We start from the raw sequence: 26,257 nt of genomic DNA, 5'->3' as shown, positions 1-26,257 counted from the left end.
CCAAGGTGTGGACAAACACACTGCTGCTTGGATAACACTGCCACTATTGCACTGGAATCTTCTGTAGGAGGAGTGCTACAAACTGGAAATGTTTCAGAATAGGACACATGTAACTCTGTAGCTGTTTCTGCTCGATTTTACTGGCTTTCTGTTTATTTTAACAAATTTCCAAACAAATGTCCTTGCGTATCTAAAGTATGGCTCAAGTTAGATATTAGTCATACAGCAGATTTCAGCTGTTGTATCTGTTTAGAAACAAATAGACCATTTGATTACATTTTAATATAAATATATATTAAATATTTTTGATTTTGTGTATTTATACAAATGTATGAGCTCACGGTGGTGAGGCATTACAGTAATCATAGAATCATAGAATATCCTGAGTTAGAAGGGACCCTTAAGGATCATCAAGTCCAACTCTTGACACCGCACAGGTCTACCCAAAAGTTCAGACCATGTGACTAAGTGCACAGTCCAATCTCTTCTTAAATTCAGACAGGCTCGGTGCAGTGACCACTTCCCTGGGGAGCCTGTTCCAGTGTGCAACCACCCTCTCTGTGAAGAACCCCCTCCTGATGTCAAGCCTAAATTTCCCCTGCCTCAGCTTAACTCCGTTCCCGCGGGTCCTGTCACTGGTGTTAATGGAGAAAAGGTCTCCTGCCTCTCGACACCCCCTTACGAGGAAGTTGTAGACTGTGATGAGGTCTCCCCTCAGCCTCCTCTTCTCCAGGCTGAACAGGCCCAGTGACCTCAGCCGTTCCTCGTACGTCTTCCCCTCCAGGCCTTTCACCATCTTCGTAGCCCTCCTCTGGACACTCTCCAACAGTTTCATGTCCTTTTTATACTGTGGTGCCCAGAACTGCACACAGTACTCGAGGTGAGGCCGCACCAGCGCAGAGTAGAGGGGGACAATCACCTCCCTTGACCTACTAGCAATGCCGTGCTTGATGCACCCCAGGACACGGTTGGCCCTCCTGGCCGCCAGGGCACACTGCTGGCTCATATTCAACTTGCTGTCAACCACGACCCCCAGATCCCTCTCTTCTAGGCTGCTCTCCAGCGTCTCATCGCCCAGTCTGTACGTGCAGCCAGGGTTGCCCCGTCCCAGGTGCAGGACCCGGCACTTGCTCTTATTGAACTTCATGCGGTTGGTGATCGCCCAGCTCTCCAACCTATCCAGATCCCTCTGCAAGGCCTTTCCACCCTCATTCGAGTCCACAACTCCTCCAAGTTTGGTGTCATCAGCAAACTTGCTCAAAATACCTTCTATTCCTACATCCAGATCGTTTATAAAAATATTGAAAAGTACCGGCCCTAAAATGGAGCCTTGAGGGACCCCACTGGTGACAGCCCGCCAGCCTGACGCAGCCCCATTTACCATAACCCTTTGGGCCCTGCCCGTTAGCCAATTGCTCACCCATCGTATGATGTTTTTATTTAGCTGTATGGTGGACATTTTGATTGGACAGATTGCTTTGAATAAGTGCCACGTCCTGCAAGTGGAATACTGCTTGTACCTTCAAAATTCATAAGTCAGTTATGTAGCTTTCAAAATATAAATAAATCCATTTCTTTAATTACATTGAAACATATCTGGTGTGTGAACTGCAGATATTTTTGGCTGGCAGGATGTTTTTTTTTTTTTTTGCTTCAATTTTATTTTTTTAATCATAGAAGTCTAACATCAGTAGCCACGGCATTGAGACTGGGCGTATCAGAGGTAAGTCTCTGGACCCTTCCAGAGCAGCACCTTGGCCTTACACGGTGGTGCTATACTTGCTCTACTTTTTTTGGTGTTTTCCATCTTTTTGAGAAAAAGGGTGGTGTAGCTAAAAGTAAGATGCTGTGTACTTTTTAAAGATTATTATGATAACCACAGAGTTAAGTTTTTGAAATTATCTTTGTAGGTGCCCCAGTCTCTGTAAAACAATGGCAAATGACGTGTTTGAAACTGTGAAGGTCTTAACAAGATAATTTAAAAACAAGTACTTTTTAAAGAAGTCTTTAAATGTATTCTCAGTGTGCCAGGGCGAGTGACGTTCAGGTGGAGGGCAGGAGGCAGCTGACAGGAGGAAGCTTTAATGTAGGCTCAAAGCAGCAGCTGTGTGATTCTAGGAGGAGTCTTGGGAATGTTGTTCTTTGAGGGTATTAGATAGGAAGAAGTTCAGAGCTGTTACTCGAAGTGTTCTCTGATAGCCAATTTGTGCTATGGTTTCAAGAAATTGAGTCTTTGTCTTACTTTTTTGTTTGGCATAGGAAAAAGTGGCTTGATGTGTGGACAGTTGAATGAATTCCTAATCCAGTATCTATCTGCCTTCTTGTTTCCTTGTTGCATCAGTTCTGCGTATGAAGCATACATTGAGCAAATAAAATACTTCTAGTGCATATAGTAGTATATTTACAAGAAAGGAGATGATTTCCCAGAGTAGATGATGTGCCAGTTGTGAAGTAGACTTTCTGTATGTGTTTGAGTAGAAGATGAGAAGGCTTACATTCTCTGTGCACTATTTTCACTTTTCTAAGAACTGAGTTATTTCAAATACATGAGAAATTTAACAACTCTTTTTAGAGTCAGCTGCTATGAAGGAGTTTGTCCAAAAAAAATAAATAAATATTGTTTAGATACATGTATATCTGCCAGGGGTTTTTACCTTCTTGTATCAAGTTGTGCTCCCAGATAGCTGCTTTGCTTATCATTTTTACATATATTGCGGTCCTTTTTCTAGTGTAATTAAGTTTTTGGTGAATCTTCAAACCACAAATGCAACCTTTTTTTTTTTTATTTTAGAACATATGGACTGCTTTTTGAGTTAGTCCAAACTTTTATGTCAAATTTTTCTCATTTTGTTAGCAAATGCATATTTACTTAATTTTAACTACATTTGCTCCTATAGCAAGCACAGAATATTACCGAACAATGTAAACTTTCACTGTTGATTTACATCATATGAAAAGCTTTAACTTTCTCTTGTATCAAATATTACTCAAGTGGTCTTTTTCTTTAGTTTTCATTTACTTTCACTTGCATAATCCTTTATCTACTTCCTCAAAATTAGAGGATGAAATTCTAGATTAACTGAAGCCAGTAAGCAAGCTGCCATTTACTTAATGTATTATGGGAAAAAATCCGTGTTGTGTGACCTCTTCCTGTTCCAGTCTGGCCCTTGATTCGCCTTTAAAATCCATTGACCTGTCAATTGTGGTATTCATCAATACCCAGCAGTATGTCATACAGAAAGAACTAGCTAGAACTTATTCAACCACATCTTCTGTTCGGGAAAGTTTCTTTTTGGAGTGTTTTGGTTTGCCTTTTTTTTTTTTTGGTGGTGACTTTTTCCAGTTTTTTAAACCTTTGCAGTATAGTAAGAAAAGATGTGTTGTGGAATATTCGTGCTCCTAAATATTTCAGGGATCTCTTGAAACTGGTTACCTAAATAATATATACAGTGCGTGTAGGCATGCAGCATAGTGGAAATGTCACCGTATTCAAGTTATAATTTGTTGTTTTTGCCAAGATTCAGCTAATAGGAAACAGAATAATGGAAATGAGTGTAGTGTAACAGCAACATGCGTAGGTTACATTGTTACTCAAATTGTTAAATACTGTATATGAGAATAGTTTAAATTTTAAGTCTCACATGTATTATTCTGCCCAGGGGAAGAGGTGCTTACATCTAAGCATTCATAACAAGAAGTTTCTAAGAGTAGGTAGGATAACCATCCTCTCAGAGTCCCTTCTGGTCTAGATGACTTCTCATCTAGATGACATCTCTTTTCTTGTCCACTTGTATGAACTGCTGAAGCTCCTAAGCTCTGTTCACTAAAGTATTTAAGGAAAAACTTGTCTGCCCATAGAACTGAATGTTATCAGTGGTGATACTAACATTTCATTAATATGAAATACACTTTTGTTGAAACGCTACAGAAAAGTGAAAGTATTTATTATGTAGAAATGTTACTCTGTGTAAATATAGTTCTAACTATGAATGTGCTGCACTTTACCTCTGTAGCAAAGAAAAACATAAATCATATTGTACAATGTCATGGTCTGTCCACTCTGACTGTGCCAAGCTATTCCTCTGTGTAAGTGAGCTTTGCAACCATCCTGCCTTTCCTGATGTAAATACACAGAGTCGATGCTTCTGAGTAGAAATAGTTGTGGTTTCTTTTCTACAATTGATCTGACAAAAGAAAGGATCGGTTTGAAAAATGAGGACTAAACAATACTATTTAATACCTTTGGAACTTTTGAAGAATTGGAAAATTATTTCCTTTAAGAACTTGGAACAGTTTTTATCAACATTATAGAATTTCATGGTACAAAAACTCAAACTTTCTGCCGTCAGCAGAAAATGAGTGAAGACAGGCCAACCTTGATAGGACAGGGGAATGGCAGAGAGAGAAGCAAGTCGTTCATTGATATACCACAACCCAGAAGATGCTATTTTGCTTTAAACTTTCTTGAAGAGGGGGACAGAAGTGTACTTAAACATTATCAAAATATAATAATAATAAAAAAATTACATTTTAAAGCTACTTAACATGTCAGTTATAAGCATTTACAAGACTCCAATCCACTCATAGTTCTCACTCTTCAATTTTTTCAAGGTACTTGCAGAGAAAGCAGACTAAAAAATATAAGAAAACAAAGTAATATTGTCTTCCAATAATTATGTTGTAAGCTCTTGCCAGTATATGACTTGCATGTACCTATAATGCAACCTGCTGCCTTGAGGCAGGGTCAGATTCCCTGTATAACTTGATCCTGCTTCAATAGATCAGGTTGGACTGGAGGTGGTTATAGGTGCCGCATCCCAGTGAAACTTAGTGGAACAGTTTCACCACGGTGTCATCTCCTGTCCCACCCTGTCACAGTCATCTTTGAAAATTGCTATGCTCTTTCTTTACCCATGTAGAGAACTGGATCATAATATATTGATCATAGCATTGATCGCTGTTTATAACCATACTTGTTTCAGGAAGTTGTTTTCATGCCCTATTACTCAAACTTTAACAAGCAACTCCAGTTCTTTGAATTCTTTTCCACAGTGCAAGTAACTTCGTAAACAGATGTAAAGCAAAAAGGAAAATCCTGTCCTCAAATACTGTGATAGAATACAATCGTTTAGAAAGACTGTGAGGATAACAAATAATCTTTGGGCAGCTACCTGAAATGTGAGACAGCAAAAGCTTTGGGAAACCAAGCTAGTATCTTCATATGAAACTGTATGTGAGGAAGTGTCAGCTGGCTTAAAGCTCTTTCAGAGAGATCTGTTGAATAAGGGAACTGTGAGAGAATTTGTTTTGAGGAGCTGAAGGGCATTTCTGCTCTGTGTCTTGCAGATGCATGAGTTAGCACAAAGATCTTAATGTATTCCTGCAATGTTCTGTGTTATAGCCATTCTCCCCAAAAGAGATGCTTCAATAGGCCAGACACAGCCCTTGGAAATACATATGGGAACTGGAGTGTCAACTGTATCATTTTAGTGGCATATCAATGTAATAGAAATAAAGTAAAATATGTTTTGCAGAAGTTTGGGATATGGGCTTATTTCCTTGGCTTCTCTTTTACTTTGCAGCGATATTTTACTCTTGAATTCTATAGAGACTTCAAAACATTTTTTTCCAGTTTAAAATGAAGACATACAAGATAGAAGAATGTACCTATTACTGGTTGTGGGAAGTGTCTTTTAATGGAATTTCTGTTGATCTCTTTTGTGGTAAATAGGCTGCGTAAAGAATAGGTTACAATAAATTTGTTTTAAAGATAATATTTTAGAGTATTTATCATTGTGAACTTTGAAAGTGCTGCAATCAGCTAATACTTCATAGGGGGAAAAAAAGCGAATTAAATATTGCACATTGCAGTATATGTCAAAATGGAGGCCTTCTGATAGGGATGAAAACTTAGCGTCTACACACAGGTAAAGATTAACTGCGTTTGATTTGTCTAGGCTTGACAACCTGTGTACCAAGGAATAGCCTGATGTGATTTGAAATGGCCAGGAAATTAAATATGAAAATGAGAGTACAAGACCTTTTAACAATAATATTAAGTTAATACAGTATCTTGCAAGTGCACAGATTTGGTAAGCATTTGTTCACTTCCGTTAAAAAAAAAAAAAAGTAAATTATTAATTTAAACAAAGTCTCTTATACCAGAATATTTGCTTTTCTGGCTGGTTTGTTTGTATTAACCTGTGGCATTTTGCCTTAATGACTGAGAGAATAATGAAGCAGATCTGTTTGCTTTGACAAGAAGGCATTTATTGCAAGTGACATATACTGCAAAGGTATCTCTTTTGGAGGAGAAAAGGTCAGTAACCAGCAAATGCTTAAAAAAAAAAAAAGTAATGAAATCCTTGCAGTGATGAAAATAACATATAAAGCTAATGTTTTCCTGCTGAGCAATGTTGTACAGGTTTTTTGTTAACAAAAACTTTCGAACATGTCACAAATAACGTTTATATTCACACAGTTTTCATTGGTTTATAAATAAATAAAAATTATGCTGCACTTTATTCTTTCCAATTTGAAAACCCACAGTTTTGTTGCTTAGGAAGTAAGAACAGAAAACAGTTTTTAGAGTTGTTGTAATGTTTTGAGTTTTAGGCAAACCAGTCAAAGATAAATTAGTGAAATGAGGAGGGACATGTGGAGGATCTCCAGAGTCATAACACACAAGTCACTGACACCCCAGCTTTGTTCCCAGACTCACAGAATACAGAAGCAGTTCCTCTGTGATCCAGTATTTTGTATTTTCTTTAATATAAAAGCCTCAAAAGAAGACATGGAGAATATTTTGTCTTAGTTAAGGTTTTGCAAGAGCTGATATTCCTCAACATACAGATGTTTCGTTAAGAAAGTCTTGTGCAGAAAATTTCACTGCTGCCGATGGTCATCAGAGTAGAAAGGCTTAAAGCAGAATTTAAATGTGTACTACTTAAAAGCCTGAATATTCAGATAATGGGTAGTATATTTGAAAGTGCTACCTGTTATTGTTGTGTGTGTGAATCTAATACAGGTCTCCATGTTGGTTTCTATCAATTTAAAATGATTTTTTCCTCCTGAAAATGAGTGGAGGCTGACGGTGTGTCAGGAGGTATCATCATTCAATCTTCTTGTATTCTTAAGTTGTTTTCAAAATTCTGCTTTTGGACACTGTTGGAAACAGGTAGCTTGGCTAAAAGGACATTTTTTCTGATTCGGTTGGATTTACTTGTGTATTATTTAGGTATGGCATTCCAGTCTTATTTATTAGTGTTAAAACCATGCTTTCAAACAGTTGGCTGTGATAACAGTTTAGATTGAGAAGTACTAAAGAAAAAAGGCTATAAAGGTAGAAAAGATAATTATAATGGAAGACTTCGTTTAGTGCTATAGAAATGTATTCAGTTTTATTCTGGTGTAAGAACAAACTACATCCATAGATGACCTGAAAGATTTCTTCCTGAAGCAACAAGTCAGACATACCAGGAATTCCTTAAAATTTGCATTACGAAGAGGATCATTCAGTTACTTGTTCAGTAACCATTTTAAGGACTGAGTATTTTCTTGTGTCTTTAGGAATTCTGTATTTTTTTTCCTTACTGCATCACACTAGAGGAGACAGGTTCTTTTGTTCCTGTAGTACAGGCAAGGTTCAGCATACCCTCCCTTCTCCTATGTCTTGAGTCATTTCCAGTTGATCCACACACAAAGCAGCGATGACAGTATTCTTCAGCTGGAGATGAGGATCCCAACAGAAAAATTCATAACTGGTGTGTGTTTGTGTGCAGTGGTGCAGCAGAGGTTTAAGAACAAAATGATCAGTATAGATTTCTCACTAGCAAGCTAAGTAAATATTCTTATCTTGTATTATTATATTCTGCAATAGGAATAAATGTCTGCTACCTTTCATCTTCCTTTGTGCTCATTTTCAGTCAGCCTGAGTTGCCACACACAGTTGGGAGATGACAAGATTCTTGTGGGGGTGAACATTTCTCAAGGGAAGAGCTGTCCCCATAACAAGTCATTTTTGGTGGTCTCTAGGCAGATACCTTTACACTGTGTCTTAGCATTTCCGCTGCTGACCTTACAGGTGTCCTATTACTAAGTAATACTCCCATCCTCCTTTGTATTAATAGTCTCATAAAAACAATTTCGTTAGTGTCCTTACAGAGTTTATAAATGGCACATTAAAACCAATCCCAATTCTTAGGCCAAGTACTCAAGGGGTCTTGCAGAAAAATCTAGTGCTAATTTCTGTACTATATTTTGGCATTTCTCTGTCAGGAAATTTCTTGATCACTATCACTTTTTTCCATACTAACCTTGTTTTTTCTGATTAAATGAACTTGTGTCCAGTGCTATCCTGTGATCTACTTTAGTATTAGGTTTAATATGTTGATCTTGTTAAGACAGTATGGTACATTATTAAAAGTCAAGCTAGCCTAGAATGTTGTTCCTCTGTTTAGTTCTGTATCTGTATTCCATTTGCTTACAAACCTTTGGTGTCTCAAGTCTGTTGTGAAGTCTTGCATATTATTATGGCACATTTAGTAATTTCTTGGATCAATCCCTGTATCTTAATTACTGGAGTTATATTTGCCGTTCCTATATCATAGTTGTAATTTAGTTCAAATAAATCCTAATTGTTTCAGCAATACAAGTTATGAATTATTTTCTCAAACCCATTTGAAACTCTTAGGTTTTCGCTCCCATGTCTAGTGTGATATCCCTGTTATATTCACTGCCTTGCCTTCACTTTGATTAACAGCACAGGCACGATCATAAACCTGTTATATCTGTCACGTTATTTGTCAGCAGCAGGTAGGTTACCACTTAGCAAAGGAATTTACTGGATCACATTTGTGACTGCAGGACCACTAGCCACCTCACAATACTCTGTGACTTGATGTTCTGGAGATTTGCCTGCACATAGTATCGGGCCAACATCATGTCACAAATATTCCTGTCTTTGGTGTTTAGAATACGTGGTAATTTTATGAAGATACATGTGTAAACATCAGATGATGTGCTCCTTTACTATAATAATCAAAGCTAATACAAAAATAAGATCACTGCATTTATTGAGGAAAAGATAGTTGAACCCCATTTGTGCTACCTGAATATTAATCCTGTAGATTGTAGACTGTTTCTTTGTGCAGACTTAATGAAAGGTTTTTTGATTCTAAACATAAAATATTAATTAGATACCAAAATACCGATTCAGAGCCTTCAGAAATGTGTTTCAAAGAAATCTTTGCACATAACACTGCACTTCTAAGAAACTTTGTATGGAGATGATGAAAGGTGGAAAGAAAGAGTGATCCAGCCAGTGGTCAAAACAATCTCTTTGGATATGGAAGATCTGAGTTTCAAAACAAATAAAATATTTATCCTGATTTTTCTCCTCATAGATTGGAAGGATTTCTAGTCCATTTCAGAAGATAAGACAAAAATATTTCTCACAGAACTCTTCTACCAATATCTCTCTTTTTACCACTACCTTATACATGATATTTCCTCTGGGTTGTGTTTAATGCAAGAACTATACTCTTTGCTTGAAATGATTTTGTTAGTATTTACTGGATCAATGTGTCACTGAAAGCTCGTATTAGACGCTGAAAAACATAAAGGTTTTCAAGTTGTCTATCCCAGCTATTTCACCAGGAGTCAACTTGGAATTCAACTTGATTATATTTTCATGTGGGTGGCAAGATGAAATGAATGCTAGTAATAAAACTCATTCTCTTATAATTCTAACGTAGTATAGAGCTTCTTGTATGGTTCAGGTAATATGAATGTTGTTAAGCTTAGTTACTTAAGGGTCTGAAGAAGATTCAGTGCAAACATGAATACGTACAAAGGATCAGAATTTCATAATATCCAAGAGCTTCACATTCAGGGAAAATGAGAATTAATTGTTTGAAATATTTATGCTTCGAAGTGGTGATAAATGTTATCTAGATCTTATTTACATTGATTCTATTTATATTCTGCAGATTGTTGCATTGTCATCAATATTCACAAAGGTAGTGAAGTTAAATTCAAATCAGTTATAACTCCCGACTGAGCTGATTATCTGGCTTGTGTAAATTAGTGTAACTTTACCACTTACTTTGGTAGAAATGGGTTAAGGTGGACCAGCTGAAAATCTGTCCCAGTGTGTCCAGTCTCCAGCTCATCTGTTTTAAATAAGATCTTACAGTATTTTGGATCGTTTATATTCTTATTCAACCTTAAATATCTCATTAGGCTTCTACTCTTTGAAGTATCAATAAGCTTATTGCTTTAACTGCTCTTAAAATATTTAATGTCATACTTCATTCAAAAAACAAACCAAAATACCAGACATCTCTTAACACTGCCTGCATCTTTTAAACATGTCCTCAATTCGGTTTAGCCTGATTCTTTGAGAGAAAATAGCTAGTAAAGATGTCTGAAGAAGAGAGATCGAGAAAACTATAATGACCTGTGGGGCTCAGCTACAAAGTAATCATCGTCAGCATAAATACTTTGTGGTGTAAGTGTATTTCTATCACAATAAACAAGTGTGATGTAAATTTTCATTGTAGTGATAATGTTAATTCCTTTGTTGGGACCATGATCTTGAAATCTTGTATGCAATGAAGTTGCACGATATGTAGGGAATAGCAGACTTGAATTAATTCCTAGATAAAAATTAGTATGCATTGCACTTCAATGATTTGTCTTTGTTTTGTTTCTCTAATCAAAATCTCAGTTAATTTCAGCCTTGTTCTCTGCCTCCTCCACATTAGTTCCATTGTCTTGATTTGCATCATTTGTAGCAGCTGGCTTCTTGTCAATCGGTACTTTGGACCTTTACATCAAACACCAAATTAATTACAGGAGAAGAAATCCCAATAGTACTTCTGTGCTTAGAGCCTTCCACAACTATTAGGGTGAATGCTCCTGCTTCTCATCGGAGAGAAGTGGAACATGGAGGAGGGGGCAGCATGTACTTCACAGGTACATTTGGCTATCTAGCATCATCCAGTTACCCCTACCTTCCCTTTACTAGCCTCTCCCTTCTTTTGTTGTAAAGTTAAACTAGGAAAAAAGCAAATTAAAAAAAAAAAGTATGAGATGTATTTCTTGTTAAAGGATGTGTAGATTCAATGCTTTTCATGTGCAGAAGCACTTTATGTAGTTAATTAGAAGGCCTGCTGCCATCCTGAATGTTTGTACCCTTTCCCTAACTAATTTAATTTTTTTCTGTCAGGTTGACGAACTTAAATTTCTTTATTTCAAGTCTATTTCAGAAATAAAGAGCCCCTTTTAAAGTTAAGCAGCAAATACAAAGGGCTCACAAGCACATTGTCCAGAAGATGCCCTCACTAATAGATGTTAGTGCAAGCAGTAAATGTTTAGACCTTCTACATTCTTTTCTGACACCAAGTAATTTAGTCTTTTATCAGGTTGCTACGCTGTTAAATTCCTTTTTTCTTAATGACTGCTAGTAGCAGTTAAGACAATAGCTTCTTTAATTTTGCTGCACTTTTGTTTTATACAAAATAAAAAGGCAAACAGCACTCAAACAGTAGCAACTGTGGTGGGGAAACAAGGAAAGTGAGTGGAGGTGGGGGAAATGCTATATGGTCTAACCATGATAGATACACTCTACTTATAGTGAAATACTCCACTGAAATGATGTGCTAGATTAGTGTTTATTCAGTATCTTCCATTGCTTTATTCTCCTGTTTTTATGTTTTTCTTGAACAAATAGCTATGATTTCCTTGGCTATTGTTTCAAGATACGTACCATCTCTGACTTTCTGATATTTCTTGCTCTCTTTAACTGAGCTGTCTCATGTAGTCCATCTTTTCAATAGTGCACAGATCATGAAAGAAGGTAGTACCTTGCCCAGCTCTTAGGAGAATATTGAATTTGGTTAGGTACAGTGTCAGTTTTGTAGCAATGTCTTTCCTCTTTTTCAGTACCGTATTGTTAGCACAGTTTAAGAGCTCAGTCCAGCATTATTCCAAGGTTATTTTCCAAGTCCTGCTGTGATTCTGATTCTTTTATGTTTGTCTCCTAGTTCTGAGCTGAATATGAAATTTAGTGGTTTAGCTTTTGAATGGGAAATTTAATTTACAGCTTGTCAGCTTGCTTACAAAATGGGTACCAGTGTAAAGGATTCTCCTAAATATATATGCAGCCTGCTCTTTTTTGTTCTTTGTTCACTTCTTTGTTCCCATGAAGCACGGAAATACACAAAAACCACTTTGAAAATGTAAATTCATAGCTGTCACTGCTGACCATGTCCTCGGGGCCTCCCAGGCAACACAGGCAGTGTGAGACAGCAGATGGTGGCTACACATGCAGGGTATCCATCCAGGAAACAGCACTTGCCATCCCTCAGCATCCATGTTCTTCGTCTGCCCACAGAACTGCAGTTTATTGCCAAAAGTTGAGTGTCTGCCTGTAGAAATACTAGGATTTTTCATATAAACTCTTTTATATTTGATCACATTACTTTTGTGCATTTCCAGATACACCACTTGTTGCCTCTGTTTTGTAGTGGGTAGATATTCTGCGTGCTCTACATAAAAAGTTTGTGGTGAACCAGCTATCACAGACTTTGAAATGCGTCTAACTTTAAAAGTACTGAACTTCGGTCAATTCTGTGTAAAATGGGCAGTCTAAAGTGGCTGGGAGTCTACTAGGCAGCAGGTTATATCACAAGTAAGAACCATTAAGTTCACCTGGATTTGCATCAAACTGTAATAATGATGGTATATGAAACAAAACAAAGTTTGCATACGTGAAAGTCTTTCAAAATACTGCATTCCAGATGAAGTGTTGGCATGAATCTTTTAGCTTTGGCAGCTGAGATTTGCTTCGGAGATTGTACATAAGCCAAGCTTTTCTTTCCTTGGTTAAATGGCAACTTTTTTCCTGGATTTTTTTTAATGGAGTTTGACCTAAGTCTGAATAAGCCTACTCCATGCCTTAAAGTGAAGCATGTTTTGTAGCCTACTTGTGGGGGCTAGTTAATTGGGGTGGGACTTACACAACATTACCGCTAGACAAAAACAAATGGAAATACTGTGTTTGCACACAGTCTGTGGGACATGAGCCATTAGGCATGTGGAAGAAACCAGAGCTGAAACGTGCTTTGTGCCAGTCCTGGAAAGTGTCTCTGGTGTGTGCGACATGGATCATTATGTATGGGAAAGAAGCTCCCCTTGTAGGGTGGCTGACCCAATACATTTTGGTAGGTTCCTGAAGCACCAAGCCCCTTAAGTCACTTGTTTTCAATATCAAACACTGAATGCATCATTATGCGCTGTGCTTTACTCTGTACTACCTAGCCCACTACTTGAACTAGGACATCTTTCTGAATTTTTCTAGAAAGTAAGGAACAATGATTCAAGTCACTTTTCCTAATAGTTATTTTTATACCACTGGAAGTGGTGATGACAGTATCTATACACAGGATAAAAAATCAATAAAGTGGTCAAAGTTGGCCCAACTGATCTTTTGGTTTTTTTAGACTTTTTTGTTGTCATTCAGTTGATAAAATGGAAGATTGTCTCTGTGGTTGTAGAAGTTGACAGTATGAATGATAGTGCCAATTTCTGTTAAGTGCTATAAAACAATGGACTTGCAGCGTTACAGTGATGTTTTTAGGTTTTATAGCAAATCTGAAATTTGTATCCTGGTCGACAGAATTAGTTTTTTTTGTTTGTTTTAAGGCATGGAAATGAGAATTTTTTACCGATACCATAACAGCACAGAGGATAAAATCCATTCATAAGCTCAGGCTTCCCCCATAGTCCTTGGATATTTAGCTCTGCTTATTTTATTGGCCAAACAAACCTGTTACCAAGCATGAAAGTCCTAAGAATGGCTTTAATAATAAAAAGGACCAATTTATATATGAAGAAGTATTCTTTGGAATTTAAAAGATCTAGAAATGAAATGTATTTTAATGTATTTTACTTCTGTGTTGTTGTTTTGTTTTGTTGTTTTTTTTTAGCATATGACTTCACAGCTCCTTAATATTTTTAAATGCAGGTAACGAATTTGGGCATCCAGAATGGCTTGACTTCCCCAGAAAAGGGAATAATGAGAGCTATCACTATGCCAGAAGACAATTCAATCTTACTGATGATCACCTTCTTCGCTATAGATTCCTAAATGCATTTGATAGAGATATGAATAAATCGGAGGAAAGATTTGGCTGGCTTGCATCTCCCCCAGTAAGCTGTATATACTAAATGATAAGTTTTTAGTCACTAGTTGTGTACGTGCTCAGAATAACAACAATATAAAATTTGCATGCAGAAATTTTAAACAGCACTTTATTATGCACTGTGTAGTGCCCCACTATATATTTGAAGTTGTCAAAACATGTCACTGGAATATCTGCCACAGATAATGGAAATCTGAAACAGTCTCCTTTTAGTTTCCTAGCAAGCTCTTTTCCTATTATTTTTGCTATTTTTATTTAGTAAGTGCAGATTGGAAAAAACGGGCTATAAAATAGTGTGTAATCCAATCCAAGGATTGCTTTGGAAAAGTGTAAATTGTTCTGACAATTTAATTTTACATAAATAATTATTTTGTTACTGAGAAAATGCTTTACATAGAGTATAGTGTAAGTTATAGTCTCCTAGTTTTCAGCCCGTCACTTTTGTATTTGCCATTTTATATAAACATAGCACTGTACTTTTTTATTATAGCAACTCAATTATCATTTCTCAGTGTTAAAATTATTTCATACTAGTCATAATCCACTTTCAAGATTTTTTTTAAATATGCTTCTAGTTATTAATGGCTTTATAGAGCAAAGGTGGTGTATGTACACCAGTTCAATGTGGTTTTTCAAAGCAATTTCTCACACATTAAAAAAACAAAACAAAAACCATACTGCTTAATTTTCTAAATTACTAGCAGAAGCGATGCTGATTGTCATAACAAATAGATGGAAAATTTAATAAAAGAAATCAATTTTTTGCTAAAGAAAAGTGTGATAAAAAGACCACGTTATTAATCTTTGCTGAGCAAGATTTTTTCAGTTGCTGTATATACCTTGCATGCTTCTGCCTCTTTAACTTTAAATTCCCTTTTAAAAACTAAGCTGCAGTTTAGTGACTAGAAGTTTTCTATTACATTACATAGGCACAACAATTAGTTTGCATGGTAATGCTCATATCTATACTGCTTAAATCTTGTACAATTTTACTTGCAATGATGGATTGCAGTAGTGTTTTTCTTATTTTCCATAACTCAATTAGGAATTAAATACTACATAGTAATGGGATTATTATTTTTTTTCCTTCCTAGGCCTTTGTGAGTGAAAAGCATGAATCCAATAAGGTCATTGCATTTGAGAGAGCAGGTCTTGTTTTTATTTTCAACTTCCACCCATATCAAAGTTATGTGGACTACAGAGTGGGTGTTGAAACTCCAGGAAAATATCCTTTTCTTTACTGTTTCATTTGTACAGAGAAACGTACTTAGTTACTTAAAAACTAATTTTCCAGTATGAATGCAAACTAGTTACAAGGTAAGAAAACACTTATTTGTCATTGGTACAGTCTTTATGCTTACTTTACAGCAAAAACAACAATTACAAATTTGTTTTCTTCATGAGATCATTTTGTAGAACACAAGTAAAAATAGAGATTTAAAGACTACATTTGAAAGTCTCCCTTTAATTTTTTTTCTGTTTTTGCCCTTTTTCTCTTTTTGCTCTTCTCTCTCTCTCTCTCTCTCTCTTATATAAATAATGTTGTGACACAACAATCGAGGAACTTCTGCATTTTAAATAAGCAAGAGAAACTGACCACAGTAAGGTGAGTCTGCACAGAGTCACACAGGAAAATATATTAATTTAAACTTCCAGGAAGGTTGTACAATTTTTGTTTTATAACTGGGTAGACTGAGAATGTGTTCTTAGCTCAGCTGAGAAGCAGTAAATGATTACTCTTGAATAACTGGCTGGTTTTACTTTTTTGTCCAAATCCTTAGCATTGAGGGAGATTTTAAAAAAGTAATGTTAACTTGCTAGAGGGATTTAGTTTTCCCAATTTCAGTTTAAGTGTGTAGACAAACAAACTCTAGTCAGTCTTGCTGTGTCAGTTTAAATCACTGCAGCTCGTAACTTGTGGCCTATTTCTTTTTCTTTATTGGTAGATTCAGCAAACTTTTGCCATATTGCAGTTGCTTTAGTGCGATGTGGCACCCTATTACTAACTCCTGAGCACTGCTGTATTTACCTGCTGAGCTCTGAAACGTAGCAGGGTTTAGAAACATTAGGTCAAACCCACCTTCTCCAGTACTTTCTTCTGCTGCCTCTATGGCCCTAAAGGAGTGCCTGGAAAAGGTAGAGTGGAGTAGTAATCTGGATTAGTAAAATCTTAATCTGATGCTGTGAGATACACCAGTACTTGACTGTCATAGTTGTCAGTTGTACACCTGTTTAAGTTGATGCTACTTTACTTCCTCTGCGTTGTGTAAAATGCTTTGAGTTCTGCAGATGGAAAAGGTGTAAGTCCAATTTTGATGACTACAGCACATAATAATAGAATTAGCGTGACTTTCTTGCGCTGGTATTACATAGAAGCAATTAGAATCATAGACTATCCTGAGTTGGAAGGGACCCACAAGGATCATTGAGTCCAACTCCTGGCCCCACACAGGACCATAAAAAAATCAGACCGTGTGTCTGAGAGCGTTGTCCATTTGATTCTTAAATTTTGTCAGGCTCAGTGCTGTAACCACTGCCCTGGGGAGCCTGTCCCAGTACCCGACCACCCTCTTGGGTGCAGAACCTTTCCCTAACACCCAGCCTGACCCTCCCCTGTCCCAGCTCCATGCCGGTCCCCCGGGTCCTGTCGCTGTCCCCAGAGAGCAGAGCTCAGCACCTGCCCCTCCGCTCCCCTCGTGAGGAAGCTGTAATCCAAAACATGTTGTTTGCTTTCTGCCTTTCTTTGTCAAACATGCTTTTGAGGTTCAATTCTCAGAAATTCTTGAGAAATATTTGAAAAAAAAAATCTCGCTTTCAAGGACTTGGAATAATTTTTCTGTCTTCTGTAAAATGTCTTGATCAGGCTTGTACTTAACTATTGCATAAGTCTGTTTCCATAGCTTCATTTTCTGTTTTGTACTAAGTGAATTAAATACCCAGGCAGTATTTTTGTGCATGTAAGTAGATGTGCTGCACAGTTTTACAAAAATTCTACTCCTTAGCCCTTATAGCTAAGATGGGACTAAGCTGTGCTTAGGTACTTCTGAAGCTATTTGGTTTATTTTATGTTTAAGAAAATATTTTTATGACTAGTCTGACTAAATTAATACTTTATATAAGCAGTCTTTTTTTCTTTTTTTTTTTACCAGTGCTCTAAATTTTTCAGTCATTTCAGAAACATTTCATGTATCTATTTTACAGCACCAGAATCTTCTTTTTCCTTAGGCATTTACTGTTTTTATAGAATCCTGAATGTTTTGCTCCTGTTTCAGCTGAGAATGCTCTATAGTAGCTGTTGTGAAGCAAATTGCAAGATCTGCTCTTCACTGGTTTTGAAGGCCCAGCTGGGTTGGTCTGTGGCTAGTTCACTCTGAGCATTGAAACAGCTTTCTGTACAGTATCATGGCCAGCAGCACAGTCAATGCTAATTGATTTTTATTTTATTTTTTTTGGTTTAAGTTGGAACTTGCTGGAAAATGTTTGTTATTCACTTAGTGGTAGATGACCAAATTTTTTTAGATCCTTATTCTGATTCACTGAAAATCATATTAGAACTTAACAGCAGCTCAAGTGTGTTCAAAACAAGTATGTTGTTATAAAAGGCATACAGATGATGTCTCATATTTGCAGTTTAAAGCATGTATTCATTTTAATGTGTTAGTCTCAGTACACTCTTGTCTTTTAAGTGTGTGTAGTATAATTTTATTTCCATCATTTATTATAGACAGTTTAAACATAAAAAGTTTTTGTTAAAGCATAAAGATACATACTAACGTTTTCATTCACTGAGCTAATTTTTTCTACTGCTAATGGAACTGTCAATTACAGACAGTGTACTTTTATTAAAGCTGTTTTGTCTCAGTAACTCCTCCCACCCCAATCAAATAGTGGATTTTGTGATTCTGTGTCTTCAGTGTGTTGTGTTAACCACTTCCTCTGGTAGAGCACTGAGGGTTTTCAGTGCCATCGCTGCCACTATGTTTCTGTCAAACACACACCGTTACCTCTGAGACATTCGTTCATTTAATTAAGGAAGTGTTGTTCCCTTTTCTGTATTGTACTTAGAGAAGAAGCAGTGAGCTTCTCGTAATTCAGTGTTTCCGCTTGGGAATCTCAAATATACAGTCTTCCCATCAATCACCTCAACAATCTTAGTCATTTTATTCTATGGCAGTTCAATGTATGAATGAGGGGAGTGAACTCTGGGAATAAGCTATTGCCGATTGGAGACAGGAACCTTCTCTTCATTCCAGTATCTGGGATTTTAAAGATCATTCCAAATAACATATGTTCTATCTCTAGCTATATATCTGCCTACATACAAGTTCTGGTTCACAAAGCCAGCCTGAAAAGATTTTCAGGTTTCAAATCTGATTTCTTTTGCATGGTTTTCTCTCAAGTGGAGCATAACAATGTTTCCCATGCCAAGAGAACAAAAAGCACGCTCTCAGTTGGATAAGGAAAAAAAAATCTCTTTATAAAGACACTGTGATGCTAGAACTCAAAGTGTTTGTTTGAACAGGTGATTTAGTTGCCCCACAACTGTAGTTTTATCCCAACAGCAGATTTGAATGTATCTTCATCAGACTCTTCTGAAACAAAATTTGGGAAGTTGCTCTGGTTTCTGTTGATCATTGAAATAAAAATCAAGATGTTTCACCTTAGACTGTTGACCATAAAAGGAGAAAATAACAAAGGAGTAAAAAGGAAGAAACAAATTTAATGTAGGTCAAAATCTTTTGATTTGGATCATAAGTACCCTTTTTCTTTTGTTTTTCTCTTTGTCCTTTATAATAAATATCACATATCAATTAAGACCTCATTTTTATCTTGGAAGCTTGCTTATGATCTATTTCTAAATGATCTCATCCAAGGCCTTTGCATAGAATGAAACATCAGGACATTTTTCTAAAAGAAGTGCTTCTGATTATGTGTGTCAAGTAGGTAGCAGGGTAGAATGTCCTATATCATACAATCTCACTTCTGTTTAGTGCCTGTTGCTAGCAAAGTCTGTGGACAGTAAGTTGTTCATAAACACCTTGAACATAACTGAACTTTTTGTTTCTGTTCTGTCTGGGTGAAAAACAGCAATTTTGCATCTGACAATTGCATTCTTCATATTTTTTTCATTGATAAACGGAGATGAAAGTATTCTGTTATCCCATTTATCTATATAAAAAGATTGTTCTTAGTCCAAGGAAAGCCTTGGAGTTGTGGAACTACCATGACTGGATAGTATTACATCACTATATTACGGAACTGCTGAAATCTTAGTAATATCTCAGTTAAACCTGACATGCCTAATACTTTGGCATCAGAACTGAGTAGATGCAGATAGCCACTGAAATACTTCTCTGAAACTGAGCTCTAAAGCAGAATCATGTTACAGAAGTTCTTTAAATATCATCTACTTAGCTTAGCAGTGGTAACTAACTGTATGCATAGTCTTAATTGACAGTAAATTTGAGGTATTGCGGATAACTAAAAATTGCTTCCCTTCTCAGAGTTGAGAAGTCAATATATGATATTTGTAATTCTGTTTGTAACAGCAAGCCTAAAACATCTGTATTCTTTTCATAGCACCTCAGTTTGTTAGATCAAAAGGCAAAAGTTAATATGTGGGAGACAGTGCGGTTCAGGTTTGGATCTACTTATTTTCTGTGGTCCACATTACTTATTTTCTGTAGTGTAACCACAAAGTGTTAGCGGTTAACAGTGGCTGACTTGAACTATTTCTGTAATTTTTTAATTCTGGTAAAAGTGAGCAAAAGAAGAAAAGGATGGCATGAAGGAGAGTGGCAGAACATGAATGAGGCTGAGGCTTCTTTCTGGTGAATGATTTGACTTTATTTTTAGAACTGGAAATTAAGGGTAGTTATCAACAACACAAGTCCATAGGAAGTCCATTTTATATTCCACCTAACCGGAAGAGCTAAAAATTGTCGTCATGTCCTTTGGACATGCTGAAAGTCCTTTTTGATTAAGATTTTTAAACAATTAATCAAGAATAGCTGACTTGAACGGTATTTTTCATCAGTTATAGGCAGAAAAAAATCATGAAACTTTGTTCTTGCAACTCAGTCTTTTATAATAGTCAAACATTCATAGTATAGAAACAATGCAGAACTGTCCAGAGGATTAGTTTTTAAATGAAACATATCCTAACATTATTAACTACTGTTACCCTCCTATTCTACTTGCTTTTGGCATCCTTTCTGCTTTCCTGCCAACATCCAATGTTTAGTATCATTTTTCTTTCAATATGTTGGGGTGTTTTTAACATTGAATTGCTTTCCTTCTAATTCTTGTCCTGCAATTAGAGCTGTGGATTTTGTGTGTAGCTTTGTAACATTCAACCTGAGATTTTAAGAAAATATATATTCTATAAATAAGAAATGTTGTAACGTGACCTTAAATCTTCAGGACAACTTTTCTCCACTTCTGAAAGCAATTCTTTTTTCTCCCTTTGGAACTTAAACATGAAGTAGAAGTACTTAAGAACATGAGTTTATTGCTACCATTTTGTTTTTGTTTTAAGAAGTCAGTGGATTTTGAATTTGATACTCTGAGAGGCAATTTACTGAATAAGGCTTAAGAGCTAACTGCTATCATGCATTGATACAAATGTTTTTATTATAAAGTTTGTCTGAATGATACTGGGAATTGTGAGAAATGTGATGATCTTTACATCAGCCCATACCTAGGTTTGTTTCATGGATTGGATTAATCAAAGTAGTGTATGTAACTCTTGTTATTACATTTGTCTATATTAAGTCATAGAATCATGCAATATCCTGAGTTGGAAGGGACCAATAAGGATCATCTAGTCCAACTCCTGGCACCACACAGATCTGCCCAAAGTTTATACCATGTGACTAAGCGCACAGTCCAATCTCTTCCTAAATTCAGACAGGCTTGGTGCAGTGACTACGTCCCTGGGGAGCCTGTTCCAGTATGCAACCACCCTTTCGGTGAAGAACCTCTTCCTGATGTCCAGCCTAAACTTCCCCTGCCTCAACTTAACACCGTTCCCACGGGTCCTGTCACTGGCAATAACAGAGAATAGGTCACCTGCCTCTCCACTCCCCCTCGCGAGGAAGTTGTAGACTGCGATGAGGTCCCCCCTCAGCCTCCTCTTCTCCAGACTGAAAAGGCCCAGTGACCTCAGCCGCTCCTCATATGTCTTCCCTTCTATGCCCTTCACCATCTTCGTCGCCCTCCTCTGGACACTCTCCAACAGTTCAATGTCCTTTTTGTACTGTGGTGCCCAGAACTGCACACAGTACTCGAGGTGAGGCCGCACCAGCGCAGAGTAGAGCAGGACAATCACTTCCCTCAGCCGACTAGCAATGCCGTGCTTGATGCATCCCAGGATACGGTTGGCCCTCCTGGCTGCCAGGGCACACTGCTGGCTCATATTCAACTTGCTGTCAGCCACAACCCCCAGATCCCTCTCTGCGGGCTGCTCCCCAGCGTCTCGTCGCCCAGTCTGTACGTATAGCCAGGGTTGCCCCGTCCCAGGTGCAGGACCCGGCACTTGCTTTTGTTAAACTTCATGTGGTTGGTGCTCGCCCAGCTCTCCAATCTGTCCAGATCTCTCTGCAAGGCCTTTCCACCCTCATCCAAGTCCACAACTCCTCCAAGTTTGGTGTCGTCAGCAAATTTGCTCAGAACACCTTCTACTCCTACATCCAAATCATTTATAAAAACATTGAAGAGGACTGGCCCTAAAATGGAGCCTTGAGGGACCCCACTAGTGACCATCCGCCAGCCTGATGTGGCCCCATTTACCACAACCCTTTGAGCCCTGCCCGTCAGCCAATTGCTCACCCGTCGTATGATGGTTTTGTTAAGTTGTATGCTGGACATTTTGTCCAGTAGGATCCTATGGGAAACCGTGTCAAAAGCTTTGCTGAAGTCCAAAAAGATCACATCAGCTGGTTTCCCTTGATCGACTAGATGGGTGATCTTATCATAAAAGGAAATCAGATTTGCTAGGCAGGACCTACCCCTCATGAACCCATGTTGGCTGGGACCAATGACTGCATTGTCCCCCAGGTGCGCTTCAGTAACTTCAAGAATCATCCTCTCCATAATTTTACCAGGCGCTGACGTGAGACTGACAGGCCTGTAATTGCTAGGGTCTTCTTTCTTACCCTTCTTGAAAATTGGCACAACATTTGCCACCTTCCAGTCTACTGGGACCTCTCCAGATTCCCAAGATCATTGAAAAATAATTGAGAGAGGTCCTGCGATGACATCAGCCAGCTCTTTAAGCACCCTGGGATGGATCCCATCTGGACCCATGGACTTGTATGGATCCAGGTGGAGCAGCAAATCCCGCATACGTTCAGGGTCGGTAGGGAGTTTGTCATTCCCACCGTCATGGTCCTCCTGCTCAGGGCACCCAGGATCCCGAAGCCCATCATCAGCATTGAAGACAGAGGTGAAGAAGGCATTAAACATTTCTGCTTTGCCTATGTCATTGTCTGTGAGGAGACCTTCCCCATCTAGTAGCAGACCTATGTTTTCTTTGGCTCTCCTTTTTCTGTTCGCACATCTAAAAAAAAAACCTTTTTTATTATCTTTCACAGACATGACCAGCTTCAACTCTAGCTGGGCTTTGGCCCCGCAAATTTTCTCCGTACAAACACGAACAGTGAATGACTTTGACATATTTCTGACATATTTCTTCATATATTCTAATAGTACATATCATAACATTGTTGCCATATATAGCTTCTCAAATTTCTTACCAGGTACATTAAACCATACAGAGCTTCCTGCCTCTCCGGCCTATGTTTTTGTAGGCATTCCTCTATTCTTATCTCATTGAAGACGTCATCCTTCTTTCAGCTGTTCCTTATTTGTAGGCTGTTGGCATAGCAAACGTTGTTGTACTTTTTTAAGAGGAGTAATAGTAGACTTTACAGTACTTCTGGTCCTGCTTAATTTGGAAGGTCTTTCTGAACAAGCAGCTTTATGAAGAGTCTCAGCCAACCTGGAGTCAGTTTTTCTTCTCTTTTATACAATTGTCTTCTCCATTGATGTATTTCTCTTGAAAGTGAGTTGCTTCAGTCTACATCTTGTTCTCCTAAGATCATGTATCCTAATGTGAGACATTCAGGGACAGAGACCTTAACTGTGTATGTGAGTATAAAAGTCTGTACATGTTGCGAGCAGTATCGAGTTTTTACTAGCCTATCTCTGTCTTGACATTTTATGTTGTCATATACTGCTAAAATGCAAGTAGGGAGATTTCGTAGTGGGAAGAAATGGTTACCTTGTTACAAATATCGCCATTTTTATATGGCGTAATGTATCCAAAGCACTGCGAAGTTACAATGAATGAATATCAAAGAGTCACTTATTGTTGGCATGAATTTACAGTGAATATATTCAAAGTCAGAGTTGTCGATATGTGAATACCTAACTGAGGCCTGAAATATCACAAATATTGTCATTAAAATGCTGCAAAAATATACTTTTAAAAAAAAAGTGAACACTGGCTCTCTGACATTTGCAACCTGCACGGAGAGCTTCTAATGAGCAAGTAAGGTCACTTGAATGAGTCACTGGAGCATGATTGCTGAAGGCGAAGATGCTACTTTGCAGGCTGCTTTGAAGTACAGTTATGTAACTGTCACTGCCTATTAGAATTCAGGGTGTATACAGCAAATGAAGACAAAGGACTTAATTTAGAATCAGCCAAATGCCAAATTCTTTCAAGGTAGTTCATACATTAAGGTTAATATGTGTGAATAAGAAATATAGCCTACTAATGCACCTTGAAAAAGTTTGATCTGTGTAGAAAAAGGCATGGGTTTCCATTGCCATGAATCTGTGTTACTATCAGGGTAGCATATGCGATTTCCAAAATACAGTTTCATTATGTGAAGGAAAAAAGAAAACACTTCTATGCTGATACTGGAATTCTACTTCATAAATTATGCTCTTCCAGAAGCCTTTTCATGAGAAACAGGCAGCTTGAGCTAACAAATTTTTTCTGCCTAATTTGCTTCAGTTTAGAGATAGACAAATAATCAAAATCTAGGTCAGCTGTCTCTAGTTCTGATTGTAGATAAAATTTTGAATGTTAACAGGGAATCCATTCATAAGTTTCTGCTTTTGTTTTTTTTAATACTGTCTAGACATTTTTGTGGGGTAGTGGTGATTCCAAGGTCTGTCTGCAGTAAGATCTTTTTTCCTCTATTCAGAAGGAAAATGGCTGAAAGGAAGCAGAAGAGGAAAGGAGCTATGATTTGTTTTCCATTTAAGTTAACCACCATAATTTCAAAATAACTTCGCCACTTTTGTAGTAGGATCTATTCCAGTATGTTACTGTCTCTGCTATTATAATGTTTTTCTTATTTTTTAACTGAAACGTCTTACCGCAATTTAAGCACTGTTTATTATTGGTCCTGTGTTTAATGGAAGAGAGAGATCCTTTATGTTTTGATGACACTGATGTCACTTTTTTGATTTTCTCTTGTTGAAGCTATTCAGCTATTCTCTGGAATTAGCTCTCCTTGAAGCTCAATGCCAAAAACAAGTCAAGGTTCTGACAGTTTATCAAATTCATGGTCTTGAATAACTCAAGTCCTGTGTGGTGTTTGTGCCAGGGTATGTTCTATTTGTAATTCATATGTTATTTTTCTGTACCTCCTAACCGTTTACTTCTTCTCATCTTGCACTATTCCCCACAGTTAAATAATTCTTATTCCTACCTGTATAGCATTTGCATTTATCCCAGCTGAACTTCCCCTCTTTCACCTGGGACCATTTCTTGACTTTACAGTAGCCTGCTTGAAGCAGCTGTATATTTTGCCATCTGCAAAATAATAATAGATTTGTAACAGAAGTATCATTGACATATACAAAATATATGAATGGAAAAGTGTTTGTGAAAGTACTGGCATGAGCAACAAATTAAGGGTTATCAGAATGGCCTGCGTTGATAATGGAGAATGCTGTTCCCTGTCGTAAAACAAAGGAATCTGTTTTCCTTTCAAGACAAGAAGGTAGGTATTCATGAGTGTCACCATCTCTGTTGTGGCACGGATGACTTGTCAGAAGACCCTACATTCTAAACAACAGTGGGATGAAAACAGGATATAACATATGCTATTCATTTTCCTATTAGCACAATATGAATCAGATACATTGCAAGTAAACAAGGATAAGCAGACAGTGAAGTAAATCAGCATTTTTTCATCGTGATTACCAACTGATGTGGATTTAAATACATCCATATATCCCTATTTACATTTGGTTGAGGCAAAAAGCATCCATATTTGGTTGAAGCAAAAAGGTACAGTACTTTTTCCCTCCACTTCGGTACTGTGCCATAAGCTAACTTCTAAATGGTTTCAAATACCCTCTAAATATCTAGAGTTGAAGTTCACCAGGCCGAGGTGCTTAATTTAATTTGAAAATTTATCTATAAGCTCTCCAATATGCTCTTTCTCAATTGCAGGTTGACACCTTAGTCTTCTCCAAAATTAGGAATGTGTGGAGAGGAGGAACAAAGGTACCCTTTACCTTGAAATTAATTATGCTAGTTACCTGATTTTCTATTGATATTCAAGAACTGTTAAAAGCAAAAAACAAAAAGACCTAAACACTGTAGGTGCTTTACAGTCCTTCTGGAAGCTTCACTTTTCTTCATCTTTTCTGTGTACATGGTGCATTTAAAAATGAGTTCTTGTTTTCCTTAGTGTATGTTACTAGCATATCATTTTGTTCCTTTAACTTCCTTATTATTACCTTGGTATTATTTCTTCCTAGCTTGAAAATCTGGTTTCTGCTTTCTTTGTACTTCTTCCTAGGATTTGAGGTGAATGAAAAGTTCTTTGTTTAGCCATATTGATCTGTGACTATATTTCTCATTTTGTGTGCAAGTTAGTAATTCATAAATTATACTTGTGCCCGTAGCTTTTCTTTTACAAAATCAATTTCTTCAAGAAATTGCAGGTCTTCAGTATCTTTAACAATCCAACTTTATTATAATGATTTACAGTTACACAGCTGTTAATGCACCTGGGTTTCCT

General features: G+C 37.3%; 1 protein-coding gene across 5 annotated transcripts in view; it reads left to right on the top strand.

Annotated features, from left to right (window-relative positions):
* Positions 1-26,257, top strand: part of GBE1 (1,4-alpha-glucan branching enzyme 1) — a 179,519-nt gene that overhangs the window by 134,082 nt on the left and 19,180 nt on the right. For 4 of the 5 annotated variants that reach the window (XM_067001379.1, XM_067001374.1, XM_067001371.1 and 1 more), the window contains exons 13-14: positions 14,030-14,214; positions 15,302-15,432. The exons of the other annotated variant lie outside the window; for it this stretch is intronic. In XM_067001379.1, the coding sequence (XP_066857480.1) occupies positions 14,030-14,214; positions 15,302-15,432 (316 nt within the window). The remainder of the gene's footprint in view (positions 1-14,029; positions 14,215-15,301; positions 15,433-26,257) is intronic. 5 annotated transcript variants of the gene reach the window in all.

This window comes from Anser cygnoides, chromosome 1, assembly GCF_040182565.1.
Source record: "Anser cygnoides isolate HZ-2024a breed goose chromosome 1, Taihu_goose_T2T_genome, whole genome shotgun sequence".
In the NCBI taxonomy this organism is placed as follows: domain Eukaryota; kingdom Metazoa; phylum Chordata; class Aves; order Anseriformes; family Anatidae; genus Anser; species Anser cygnoides.
The sequence above is the reverse complement of the archived record's forward strand: the minus strand, read 5'-3'. Positions and strand labels throughout refer to the sequence as shown.